Below are 14331 nucleotides of genomic sequence, written 5' to 3'. Positions count from 1 at the left end.
AATAGTAACGCTGTAACGCTTTTGTTTAGTACTATGGGTATTATGATAATGATCTTACTATTCAAGATTTTTCAAATGCGAACCACATTCTCTGTTGCGCGTTTCTTACTTGCATGGTTTGGTCACCGATATGTAAGTAGGTTCAAAACTAGTAACGCTGTAACGCTTTTGTTTAGTACTATGGGTATCATGATAATGATCTTACTATTCAAGATTTTTCAAATGCGAACCACATTCTTTGTTGCGCGTTTCTTATTTGCATGGTTTGGTCTCCGATATGTAAGTAGGTTCAAAAATAGTAACGCTGTAACGCTTTTGTTTAGTACTATGGGTATCATGATAATGATCTTACTATTCAAGATTTTTCAAATGCGAACCACATTCTTTGTTGCGCGTTTCTTATTTGCATGGTTTGGTCTCCGATATGTAAGTAGGTTCAAAAATAGTAACGCTGTAACGCTTTTGTTTAGTACTATGGGTATCATGATAATGATCTTACTATTCAAGATTTTTCAAATGCGAACCACATTCTTTGTTGCGCGTTTCTTATTTGCATGGTTTGGTCTCCGATATGTAAGTAGGTTCAAAAATAGTAACGCTGTAACGCTTTTGTTTAGTACTATGGGTATCATGATAATGATCTTACTATTCAAGATTTTTCAAATGCGAACCACATTCTTTGTTGCGCGTTTCTTATTTGCATGGTTTGGTCTCCGATATGTAAGTAGGTTCAAAAATAGTAACGCTGTAACGCTTTTGTTTAGTACTATGGGTATCATGATAATGATCTTACTATTCAAGATTTTTCAAATGCGAACCACATTCTTTGTTGCGCGTTTCTTATTTGCATGGTTTGGTCACCGATATGTAGGTAGTGTCAAAAATAGTAATTAGCACGCTCTAACGCTATTGTTTAGTACTATGGGTATCAGCATATCATGGCAACAATGTTGCTCATTAGGTAGCGAATACGGGAGATAACATCAACCTGTTTCTACAGATGAGGTACTGTGCAACATTTCATGATTGGTGCATGAAGATTAGGTGGTTTAGTCCACTTTTTTTTATTGAGAATATCAGTTTGGTATTGTATAATAACGCTCAACAACAGGTAGTTATTAATTACATGAAGTCACGGGTGTGGTAGCTGGTACAACCGTTTTGTTACTTGTTTACGCTCCTGATAATTATGATAAAAATAAATAAATAAATAAATAAATAAATAAATAAATAAATAAATAAATAAATAAATAAATAAATAAATAAATAAATAAATAAATAAATAAATAAATAAATAAATTAATAAATAAATAGGTAGACTATCTTCTCAATTGCAAACAAAGATAGTCTACCTAAAAATTTACTATTATATAGATATATAAATAAGTAATCATTTATTTTTGTCAACCTCGGGATGAACCACTTTTTTATACGTATCATGCAATCTTTAAAACACTTTAAAACATTTTTATTACGCCGAATCTGAAAATGAAAAAGGAGAGTTGATGAAGATAAATATTATGATCACATTATGTAAGATGCAACTCCTTCATCAAATGAGATATATAACTCAATCGTCATTTCACAAATTAGTATGGAAGGCATGCATCGTTCTAGACACGGGGAAGTCCCCTGGTTTCTATATAAACCATCACAAAACAAATACCCCGAAGTAATTTAACTTTTTTATATACTGAAGTTTTACCAGACGTAATCTATTTTTAAAATATGTTAGAAAATGTTAATGAGTGGTAGATATAGTCATCAACTACCTATCGTTAATCATTGCAGGAATTACATTGAAGTACGTCAGGGAATGAATAATTTACATTTTTATTTTAGACACTCTGTATTAATCGTAATGTGAATTACATAATACTATATTAGCGTTAACCGCGGTTTCTTTCGATGCTCAGGATATATTAATTATTTTAATCAGTATAAAACTCAAACACACTTCTTTAAGTTTTGAAACACTACACATAAGTGCTCTAAATGGGAGCATTGCTTGGAATAAATTATGACAGAAGTAAAATGTAGGTTTTATTGCTTAAAAGTACTTGTTTGTAAAATAATTTGATCTTGGCAATAAAGACAGTCATTACCTCAAAACCCTGACTGTGGGCCTGTGTTGGTTTTTCACTTTCTGCTTCATATCAAAATTCAATTCTAAACAAAAAAAATTGCAGTTTATGTTTCTGTGCATACAAAATTTATTCCGAGCGCTTTCCAACCTTTACCCCTATTTTAATGAGTAGTAGAATACGCACTACTTACAAAAATCCAATCATTACAATCATGAAACATTGTAAGAAGGTATCTTCGAATTATTGCCATTATAATAATGGTTGCTGTAGTCGATAGGACAGAATAACCATTACCCCGTGTTGAAATACTATAAAATACTACATAGGTGTACTCTTTCTTATGTGCTGTGGTGGACATGTTGAACGAAGCTGAAAATCTAATAATCAATATTTTAAGACCGAATAACATACATGTATCACCTGAATAACTAAATATTTTAATAAAATATCAGATTATCATCCAGGCAAGAGAGAGACAATATTGTGTTAACAAAAGCATTGACATTCTGATTTTAATATTCACGATTTCTTCCTTGAAATAAATAAGACGTTGACGTAATGTGTACAGGATTAGTCGTCCAATAATAAGATTTTGCATTTTTATGTTTTTACATTGTGTTAAGGGATCTGGAATGAGCGTTTTGAGCGTTTCGACAGTATTTTTTGTGGGACATGAGAGCATCTCAGACGTATCGAATTGCATTCTGAATACGAAGCATGTCTTTCTGATATTAAATAATTTTCATTTTTTGAAATTCACGATATAATACAAATTTTATGACAAATTATAAAAATTTGATATTTGTCAAATTTTTGATATATAACAGTCCTCGAAGTAAATTTTATAAATCTAATGATATATTCTTAAAGTGTATGTAGCTGGGAGGAAAAGCCGACGATCAATTGAAAATTTTGACCTTTCATATTGACGATATGGATTTTTTTCCCAAAAATGCCTAATTTTTTTTGGTGTTTTGGGAAAAAAATCCATATCTTCAATACGAAAGGTCAACATTTTCAATTGATCGTCGGCTTTTCATCCCACCTACATACACTTTAAGTATAAATCATCAGATTTATAAAGTTTACTTCGAGTACTATTAAATATCAAAAATATCAATTTTTAATGATTTGCCATAAAATGTGTATTACGTTCCAAATTTCAAAAAATCAAAATTATTTGATACCAGAAGGACATTCTTCGTATTCAGAATGCAATTCGATGTGTCTGATGTGCTCTAAAGTCTCACAATAAATACTGCCCAAACGTTCATACCCCTTCCCTTAATGAAACCAAACCCAATGATCAGACATCCCGCAGGTAAACGAGAATGTCTTGCGTATAAAAGGTGCAAATGTCTCATTTTATCTATGCCTAATAAAAGCTCGTTTCTTTTAACCCAGATTATGATATAATACAAACCGTTACTTGTGTTTTTTAGAAAGTACAACATTATTTTTTGCTTGCTTCAATTTCACGCCAATAGCATGATGGCCTATTTTTTCAGAAATTGTCGAGGTCTGCATTCAAAGATGTCAAGCAACCACCATTTCCTGGCAAGAAATTGTTTCAGATTTTGCATTCAACAGGTAATAACGCTACCGTGTCTATAATGAGCCCCGGAGGGCTACATATAGCTGAAAGCACGTAATCCTATCATCAATAATTATATTCTTACTTACAACCGCGAGTGTAGCAATCCGGTGATGCAGCAAATCACGTACGTGTTCTCCTACATTATTTTTATCTGACGTATGATACAATAATTGCAACGGCGCTCATTTGAGGAAGGAATAAAATATTCAGGGCAAAGATCAGTGAATGTTTAAGTGTACCTTTGCCTCGTAGCACAGGCGGGATATCCTCAGGTTAAATAGATCGTGAAATGTTCTTATAACCAGTGTGTAATAATACCATGCATATTAAAGAACATTGAATGCATTGTAATACTCTATAGCTAATCAAAAAGGCAATCGTTTGAAGAAATTAGGCCACCAGTGAAAAGAAATGGGAACAAGGTTGTAGTTGATGACGATGTTCTACCTGTGAATATGAAATGTTTGTGTTTTCCCTCTTGTTTTATTATAAAGTGATGGTAAGTTTATTTTGAACCAATGAAATCCTACTTTATTAATACGGAATGTAGCTAAGGATTTTCCATTTGCTACACACACCGACATCGCCTGGTTAATAATTACTTTGTCAGCAGAGATACTAAAATCAATACCCGGGATCGTACTACTATCTTTGGATACCGGGGCGGTAGAAAATGATGAATATCTCCCGTAAATGATTTCGTATAAAGAAACCTTGCACTTGAATATATATTTTGAACAGATATGAGTCTTGAGTCAAAAACTGACAATAATTCTGATATATATGTGCCGAATTATATAGCGCAGTGTATAGGCCAATCGTGGAGGTATTCTAAAGGACCTATGGCGTACCATGCGCGACTCACACACAGCGAGGTCAGTCACCGGCCTAATCGGGGCTATTGTCAGTAGCCTTAGTCAGATGTCCTTCGGCCCATTATGCGACTCAAAACTATTAAACAGGTCGATACAAAATGGCCATGCGTGGCGGTGGATTCAACCTACCATGGCGATATCTGCCATATAGGTTTTAATGTTTATTTTAAAATATCCTGATTCTTCCAACGGGCATGGGCGTCAATCCCGGGGACAGGTGGACGTACCCCTCCCCCACCTTGCGGCAAAATGACCCATTTTTTGTTCTTTTCAGCCAATCTTTAACTATTTTGACCGGTCGTCCCCCTCCCACACACATTGCAAGCCGGATTGGCGCTAATGCCTCGTTTCCTCTTCAAATGACTATAATTTATAATTTCAATACTTTTTAAAATATTTTTGAAATAATCATTGTCTATTGTTGACAAAATCACAGGAAACTGATGGGTACTGATCATTTTGATACACCCTGTTGTGTTTTCTCTCGAATTTCATAATCAATATACTGCATCATAATTTAAGCTCACTCTAACATATAGCAGTAGCAGGCTTGTATTAATTTAATGCTTTGCTGCATTTACAATCACGGCCATCCTATTTTCACTCAGACAAAAGCAACTCTTCTTTTTTTCTGTTCAAAGGTGCAAAGAAATAATCATATTATAAAAATGTTCGCCCAAAATCGTGAAGTGTAGATCACTGACTTGTGAAAATCGTGATGAATGAAATAATGCGTGAGTATAGCGAATTAGGTCATGCGCAACAATCAAAAACTAACCCTTGTTCTGCTGAAGCACATTGCAACAAATTCTCACGAAGGAGCTTAAAATTACCTCTCTAGAGTGATACAAAAGTAAGTCCAAAAATATTGCAAATGATTCAGAGAAATGTATAATTGAAGACCAAATTAAAAAGACTTGTTTGCGTATGACGTCCTGTCAACTAGACCAAAAACGCTGCAATGCGCAGATCAGCAACCAATCATGTCGCGCCTTTGACCTATCGTCAGACGCAAACTAGTCATTTTAATTCGGTCTTCAATTATAAGATATCTTCTCTGAATGCTAAGAGTGATCACATGATTATGCCAAGCCATTTGGTGTTTATTGTTTTGCAATCGAACATCCCAGCATCCCTCTCCCTTCTTAGGACGCGGAATGAATAGATCCAATTTGATCGCATATGCCACCGTTTTCTAAGGGAGTGTTCAGAAATACTTTGGTGGGGGGCTGGTAAAAGGGAGGGGGGGCCAAAAAGTTTTGGACCTTAAAGAGGGGGACCAAAAAGTTTTAGGTGGTAGGAAGGGGGGACAAAAAGTTTTCCTCTTCAAAACCCAAAATTTTCGCGCGCTTTGCGCGCATTGAGAGCCTCTATATCACTTTTAACATGGACAAGTTTGGGTTTTCAGTGCTTTTGTTTGAAAAAATGATGGCACTTAGTGTACACAAATCTATTAATTATATAACATTAAAGATAATTAGCAACATCTGGGTTGGTTTAAGAAATACTGGCACTTTTATCATAGAATTTTATATCTCTTCAAAGTAGGCTACAAATATGTACCAATCTGATCAAAATACAACTAAATCAAGAAAATATTGCAAATAAATTGGATTTCTTTGCACGTAAACTACACACTTCAGTTTACTATTTCTCATTACAAAATTATTTTGTACACATAGGCCCATGGTTAGATTTACCATAGGGCAGAGTGGGCACAGGCCCAGGTACCACGGTCTTTAGGGGCCAAAACTGATACATGTGTACATTTGCGTGACCAAATTAATCTCACACTTGACCATAGCTTTTTGCATAAATTACTTCCAATTTTAACAATATTTGACCATTCAAGCTTCAATATTTTTTGCGCGGATCGCGCATTTGTACGGATCCAAATTATGCTGATGTGCCTATGCTATGAACCTCCAAATAAATCCTCTATTTCATTTATCCCTGTCAAATCAGATAAACGCCCTGATTTGGGACAAATCTAAATTAAGTATAAAATGAAAATTTCCTTGTGTTGTGCTTGTATTTCATGCGCAATTGTCCCACCGGGAATGTTTCAAACATTTGCCTCCCTCAATGACCCAGATACCACACCACTGGAAACAACACTATTAAGTATGTTTGTTATATGATAATGGGGGGGTCAAAAAGTTTTGTCTGTCAAAGAGGGGGTCAAAAAAGTTTAGCAGTCCATCGAGGGGGGGTCAAAAAAGTTTTCGAGGGAAAAATTTGAGTTAGACCAGCCCCCCCTACCAAAGTATTAATGAACACTCCCTAAGTGACACGTTTCTATAACCCCAGCCTGCATTGTACATTAATGTTTGTTGACTGAATTTGTTATGTTTGAAATATAAAACGTTATCCGTCGCACAAGTAGTACAATGGTGGAATTTTGAGACCTTAAATCTGAATAATGATGTATGCCATCGATAGTATTGGTATCTATTAAACTATTTAAAATAAACGTACATCAAACCTTCACTATACGCTGTTGAAAACGGGTCGTTTTCGCTAATTACTTGGTACTAGTCACGACGGCTGCTGCAAGACAGTCACTTGCTATTCTAAAATGTATACCCACGAGAACATCGTGCAGCATTGAATGTTGACCAAACACATCTCAAGGTTAAATACCACTAATTATGTATTACACGGGTTTCAATGGGAAAAGGCCTAATTTCGGGTGGAATTTTCTCATATTCAGAACTCTCACAGTTCAATACCACTAATATCAGGTGAAACTATATGATTTAGATGCCAAATGATCAAAAATTCAACATAGGTTGACCTGAGACTTTTCTTAATTTAACGCACTGAACCGTAAACACCTTAAAATGACAGTGCGCCCTCGAAGCTGAAAGTTACAATATGATAGGGCGAATATTTACTACGTATGAATTTTGGTACTATTACAACAAAAATGTCATATAATCAGAGAAAATGTACCATTTTGAAGCATCAAACTATAAAAAGTACTTTTTTGGCTATATAACTTGATCAATTTCAGCGATTTTAATGCAGTCTTTTTGAATGCCATGAAAACAAATAGTTACTCGTCGTATTTCAATGTATCGCCCAGGCCTATTAGTGGTATTTAACCTCAACCGTTTATTTTCGAATTCAAATTGCTTATTTTCTGGGCTTCTGGGTTTCTTGCTTCTTTGTTTTGGTTTGTATTCATTGTTTTGCAAACTTGGCTTTATATAATCTTCACCTTCACCTTCACCTAACATGCCTAAAAGATATTTTGTGTGGGATAGTTAGCAGTTCTAAGTTTAGCGTTACATCATTAGCCATGTCTTTAATATTTAATTTGTTAAGTCACTATGGGATTTAGTATAGGAAAAACATTGACATATCTAATGCACAAGATCCCGGAAGACATACAGCAGTATTAATATGTTCCTAAGAGATGGTGAAAAAGAATATTTCTGGGAAAATGTGTAACATAATAGGCATGATACCTCAATGTTTATTTTCCGTCAGTGCATTAAGGGGGTACTACACCCCTGGCCAATTTTGTGCTTATTTTTGCATTTTGCTCGAAAAATTATAGCATATTGGGGACAAGTAAGATATGTATATTATAGGGGCAAGGACTACAACTACTGTACTGAAAATTCAGCAACTCAAGCATGTAGTAATAAAATTCCCAGTGCAGTAGTTGTAGTCCTTGCCCCGATAATATACATATCTTACTTGTCCCAATGCTATAATTTTTAAGAAAAATGCAAAAATAAGCACAAAATTGGGCAGGGGTGTAGTACCCCCTTAAGTCATCATAGTTTTAGTAGGATAAAAAGGGTGAAGAGCTTAAAACCTCACATCTGACAAAGTGCCAAAAGCTGCATACATCACGTTTGTGGGTAACATCTGATTTGGAAACTGACAAAGAAAATTTCTTGTATGAAATGATTCACGATTTTTCAAATATGAACAATGGACTTTACATTCATCATGTTCATTGGTGCACATTTCTTACTTGCATGGTTTGGTCACCGAATGTAGGTAGTGTCAAAAAAAGTATGCCTAATGATTACGCTCTCACGCTATGTACTGTGGGATTCAGCATCTCATGGCAACAATACGGGAGATAGCATCAATATATTTCTACAAGTGGGGTACTGTGCTACATAACTAACTAACTAACTGACTGACTGACTGACTGACTGACTGACTGACTGACTGACTGACTGACTGACTGACTGACTAGCTAGCTAGCTAGCTAGCTACCTAACTAACTAACTAAGTAAGTAACTAGTTATTGCTTAAAAGTACTTGTTTCTAAAATAGTTTGATCCTGGCATACGTAATATGAACATAGCATTTGATAACACCCAGCCTACTTGGGTAAACCATTAGGCATTTCTATTTACTAAAAACAATATGCAGATAATTTGATAAGTAATCATTTCCGGATTTTAACCTTTCTGATTCATATCAAAATTCAATTCAAAATGTAAAATAAAAAAAAATCACAAAATCACACAATTTATGTGAATGCCAAGTTCTTCCGAGCGTTTTCCAACTCCTCCTATTTAAATGAGTAATAGAATATGCCCTACTTTAGAATCACGAAACATTGTAAGAAAGTATCTTCGAATTATTGCCACATTTTAATGGCTGCTGTACTCGACCAGAGGACAGAATGGCCATTTACTGCGAGCGGACCTTTTATTTAACAGATTTATTTTCAACAGTAAATGTTATTGGCTTTCAAATAATATTATGCTAGTACATTGCGTCTGCAACTAAATCAATGAATTTATCCACCTGTTTTCAGGGAAGAAATTGCCATTTACTGCGGTTATACCTCTAACACCATAGTGATAAAGTTGATATCAAACGATTAATAATATCAAAGGCTTTCGACAAATCTAAAAGGACATCTGCTGTACTCTAATGAAAGACAGAGATAAAAAAGACTAGTTTGCGTCCGAAATTCTTACAACTAGATAGAAAATGCCGTACTGCGCAGGTCGGCAACCAATCACGGCGCGCCTTTGCCCTCACGTAAGACGCGAACTAGCCTTTTTATCTTTGTCCCTCATTATATTGTATGATGATCGAAGATATAAGATGGTGCTGCAACAGGTATACCCCTGAAGGTGCTTTTGTACCACTGCCTCTATCACCTTACTGTTACTAAGAAAGAGAGTTGGGGCGGTACATGGATTGGTTGGACTTCAAATCCATCCTATAGACTGGGATAACTGAAGCTCACTTCCACTGGCTGCGGAACACTCCATTCGCGAAGCACATCTTATTTATTTGTAAACCATAAAGTCATTTGAATCCATTTAGAAAAGACATTCAATTTTCAACGGTTTTTTTAAACCTTTTTTTGCTCTCACCCAAAGCCCCATATTTTTAAACACTTTTCTATCACCGAATGCCCCATTGCCCCTTACAGCAAAAGTCTCAGCCTTAATACATTTATATCGATTTCATGTTAGAGTATCCCCCAGATGCCAGGGGAGTTTTTGAAAACAAAGCGGACTCAGAATGCAAGGAGCCACTGGAGATTTTGGAGAGAAAGATGAAGGACTTAAGAGTATGCCACGCTATTACGGCTATTCTTGGACAAAATATTTGCGTCTTACACGAAGGATACACCGTTTCTTGCAACTATTGTGCTCTGTGGTCGAAATTCACAGTTTAACCGTGTAAAATCATTCTGTTGTACACCGTCTTGTAATGGTTGAGGAATGGTACCCTTTTCAGGACTTCCATTATATAACCCCGGTTAAAACTGTTAACTGGCTAATAATGACACCCTCTTTGGTCTAACTGAAGCATAATATTAATAGCATATTCACCACCTACGCTCATTATAAATTATCTGGTAGTCAGTGAACTTTGAGGTCTCTGGTTTGTAGAGGTTTTAAGTTGCCACCACTTCTATCAATGAAGTACATTATTAACTCGTACATTGTGGGCAGTTGTGGTTGCTGCTCATAGATAAGCAAGTTATATGTATTACTTTCCCGGCGGAATCGATAATGTTGGACGACCATTCCACTCTCTTCCATATCCACCCTCACTGAGAGCGAGTACTCCCCAGGATACGATTCGCTGGCTCGAATAAGCAAGTCACCCTGGTCGGAGTTCTGTAGGGAGGATTTGCTCCGCATGGCCTCTAGAGATTTTGTGAAAGAACCAAGGTGGTGGTGTTGGAAGTTGCAGTTTTAAGTGATCTGGGTAAAATTCATACACATCATCGCTATCATTCCACTGTCTTCCTGGTGGTTTTGGTGGTTTTGGTAGTTTTGGTAGTTTTGGTGGTATTGGTGGTGCTATTAAATCGTCCAACTGCCCTACTGGTGCTGTTGTTGCTTTTGGTGGTATTGGTGGTGCTGTTAAATCATCCCACTGCCCTACTGGTGCTGTTGGTGGTGCTTCTTGAGATGCTGCTGTTGCTGTAATCTGTAATGAAATAAAATTGAAATAATATTCTATAAAATATATTTATTTCTGAAAATGTTTATTTTGTCAAATATTTAATATTACTCTTGACTATTTGAGTTTTAACATGTAAGCCTACTAGAAATTTTGATTACAAAATAACAATCTCAGTATTTTCATTGTATTATTTATTGGTATTGGAAAAAATTGCTCCATGTTGTAGTATTCATTTTTGTCAAGTTCATATATATAGAACAGAAAAAACCCGAGTGCAGTGTTCGTGAACAGTAATAATAAATATGACGTACTTAAAGAAACGCATCTGGGTAAACATATTTTTACCACTCAATGCGCATACAAGACATGAAAAGATGACTATGACAAAATATTATGTCATAATACAATATTTAAAAAATACACTATCAAAAAGACTAGAAAACTTAACTTAACTTTACACTCAGGACGATGGTCACCAGTTCTTTTGTTATGCATAGTCGCGATAAAAGTCGATCGATACATGTTAAAATAAGCACAATTCAGAGATACACCTTTTGCTATGAAATTAATTTTCTCAGTTAAATAAAAAGCAATTTTTTCCTTCAGAAATGTCAGTTAAAAACATACGAGGGTTGGTCAATAATATCCCGCAACCATTATTTATCTCCGCTCATGCATGACTTAGATGACTGTTACTTACGATCAATAAAGTTTGTACCTTTGTCTTTCAAAACACACAACAATTAGTATCAGAGTACCTTTAATTATGTAATCTCATTTGCATAAAGTCATTGCTATATGTACACTGACAATTGTCAACATTGGCGGAAAATTTTAATTGTAATTGAGGAACGCGTAATAAAAAAAAGCAGAAGTAAGGACCAAAGCAGTTTACAAGCCTTATTTTTGGTATGAGGTAATCTGAGTATATTTAATTGATAATTGTGAAAGAAGAAATGTATCCGTTAACAGATGAGGAAAGGGGCCGTTGAACTACACCAAAAATAGGCCTTATCGACAAACAAAAATGATGTGAAAATCGCGAGAAAAGAGCCCACACGGTAGAAGAAAGAATCCAAATTATCTCCAAAATAAAACAAAAACAAATATGATTATTGGTATGGTATGAGAGATCATAGTCAGGACAATAGAATTTGTTGCAATAAAAATAAAAATAATTATGCGCACGCGTTGATGGTATGCATGATTGAAAGTACCAAAAATGTATGAAAAAAGTAATATTTCTTTCTTTTGTCTATCCCATAATAATCTCAGATTTTGGACTAGGTCAGGGGTTAATGAGATGTGATCCAAAAACTCCGTCACATCCGGAAGCTCATGTGACAAGATGGCGACGAATGCATCTACTGCTAATCTGTTGCTCTGAAGGTACACCATGACTAATACAGGGTTTGCGGACCAGTAGCTGTGTGAGTGAATTGCTATACCAAATCTTATGCTAAAATTAAAATATCTTTCAAATTTCTTATTCAATCCAGAGCCTCTCTATGTTGTGCTACTTTGATTACAAAAACAAGACCTTTTGAAAACAAGGGTTCAGTAAGAAAGAAATGTTTGTGATTTCACCACTGGGACCTCCCTTTTTAATAATCAGTAGATACCCAATCAAACCAGGTACCATTGATTAAATTTTGTCACCGATTAATCTTTCTATCTCTAATTATGTTAAGAACAATGGGTGATAAAGCCTACTCAAAATTGGAGATATTCAACACGATCCCTTTCCTTTAATAAAAATGGTATGTATCTAAAAAGAGTACAGCATCATTTCTATGTTATCGGTCTACAAAAACCGCGCCAGATTCCATACTTTAATTCTCGAGATATTTGGAATTATGTAACAATGCCTTAATTTGGCGCGAGATTTTCTTGACTACTTTTCACCATAAATCAGGCATTGTCCATGCGCTATTGTGTTTATGCTAATGCCATTACGTAATCAAGTGTTCAGCATCGCTAATACATATTTGTTTTGAAAGACGAAAGTACAAACTTATATTTAGCGTAAGTAACAGTCATCCAAGTTATGCATGAGCGGAGATACACCATAGTTACGGGAACTTATTGACCAGCCTCGTAGTGCTTGGATATAAGCTTTCGATACATTAAAACAATCCTGGTGTTAAAATAATGCATGAAATTGTGTCTTTTAGTGTGATATTTTTATTCGTATAGGCCTTAAGTTCGCCCGCGAGCTTTTTTCGGAATTCATTTTAAAGCGCTTCAAACTAATATAGTTTGCTGAAGAAAGATATTTCCCACCTCTGTAAGGCACATCGTGTAGTTCTATATATTATAGTTTGGTCAGAATTTACGTTTGATTTCACCTTTCTCCACTTGCGACTGCCAAAATGTTCAACCAGTACTTCATTTTAAACATAACCAGCAGAAATAATCCATCCATGGGTACATTCGTGTGTTGATTTTGTCAAAATTGGTAGTCGGAATTAAAAATTGGTGAACTCAAAACCGAAATTCTGACAAAACTATGACATATAGCTTGATATGATGTGCTTTAGAAAGTTGGGAAATATCTTTGGTTAGCGAAATATGTTACTTTGAAAAGCAAAAACGTTGACCCCAAAAAAGTTTGCGCGGCAACTTGAAGCCTGTGAGTATAAAAATTTTACACAAGAAGCATGAATTTCACACATACGTTTAACACCAGGGTTTAAAAAAATATACAATACCAAGCATAACACAGTCGTGACGCGAGGGCAGTGACGCCACTTGCACACATGTATTGTTATTACCAAGTATCTATGGGGTATACACAGATTTGGGGTCAGGGTATACACAGATTTGGGGTCAAAGGTCATTAAGGGGTCATTGCTATTACCCATTGTCTATATGGTCTTCACATATTTGGGGTCAAAGGTCATTAAGGCGTCACTTCCGGTATAAAACCAAATACCTTCACACATAAATAGTGGTTACCTAATGTGTATGTGGTATTTTTTATTCGGGGTCAAAGGTCATTAAGGGGTCATTTCCGGTATAAAACGAAATACCTTTAAACATTTTATTAGCTAAAAAAATATAGTTCAGTAACGGTATGTTCACATGAATTGTGGCTACCCAGTTTATATGTGGTATTTTTTATTTGGGGTCAGAGGTTATTAAGGGGTCACTTCCGGGGTTAAACAAAATATCTTATAATGTTTTTAATAACCAAGAAAAACATAATACAGTGACGGTATGTTCACATATGAATTACTGTTACCCAGTGTATACGTGATATTTTTTTATTTGGGATCAAAGGTCATTAAGGGTCACTTCCAGGCTAAAAAGAAATACCGTCAATAATTTTTTATTGGCCAGGAAAAACAAAGCACAGTAA

The 14331-nt window shown here is 35.3% G+C and overlaps 1 protein-coding gene across 1 annotated transcript in view; it reads right to left on the bottom strand.

Annotated features, from left to right (window-relative positions):
* Window positions 1-10661: 10661 nt before the first annotated feature.
* The window catches only part of LOC140163825 (mitogen-activated protein kinase kinase kinase 20-like), a 41169-nt gene continuing 37499 nt past the window's right edge, over window positions 10662-14331 (bottom strand). Inside the window, exon 3 of the mRNA XM_072187139.1 lies at window positions 10662-10994. Within this exon, the coding sequence (XP_072043240.1) occupies window positions 10662-10994 (333 nt within the window). The remainder of the gene's footprint in view (window positions 10995-14331) is intronic.

The sequence above is a fragment of the Amphiura filiformis genome, chromosome 11 (assembly GCF_039555335.1).
Source record: "Amphiura filiformis chromosome 11, Afil_fr2py, whole genome shotgun sequence".
NCBI classification, from domain to species: Eukaryota; Metazoa; Echinodermata; class Ophiuroidea; order Amphilepidida; family Amphiuridae; genus Amphiura; species Amphiura filiformis.
This window is presented reverse-complemented; position numbering and strand designations above follow the sequence as displayed.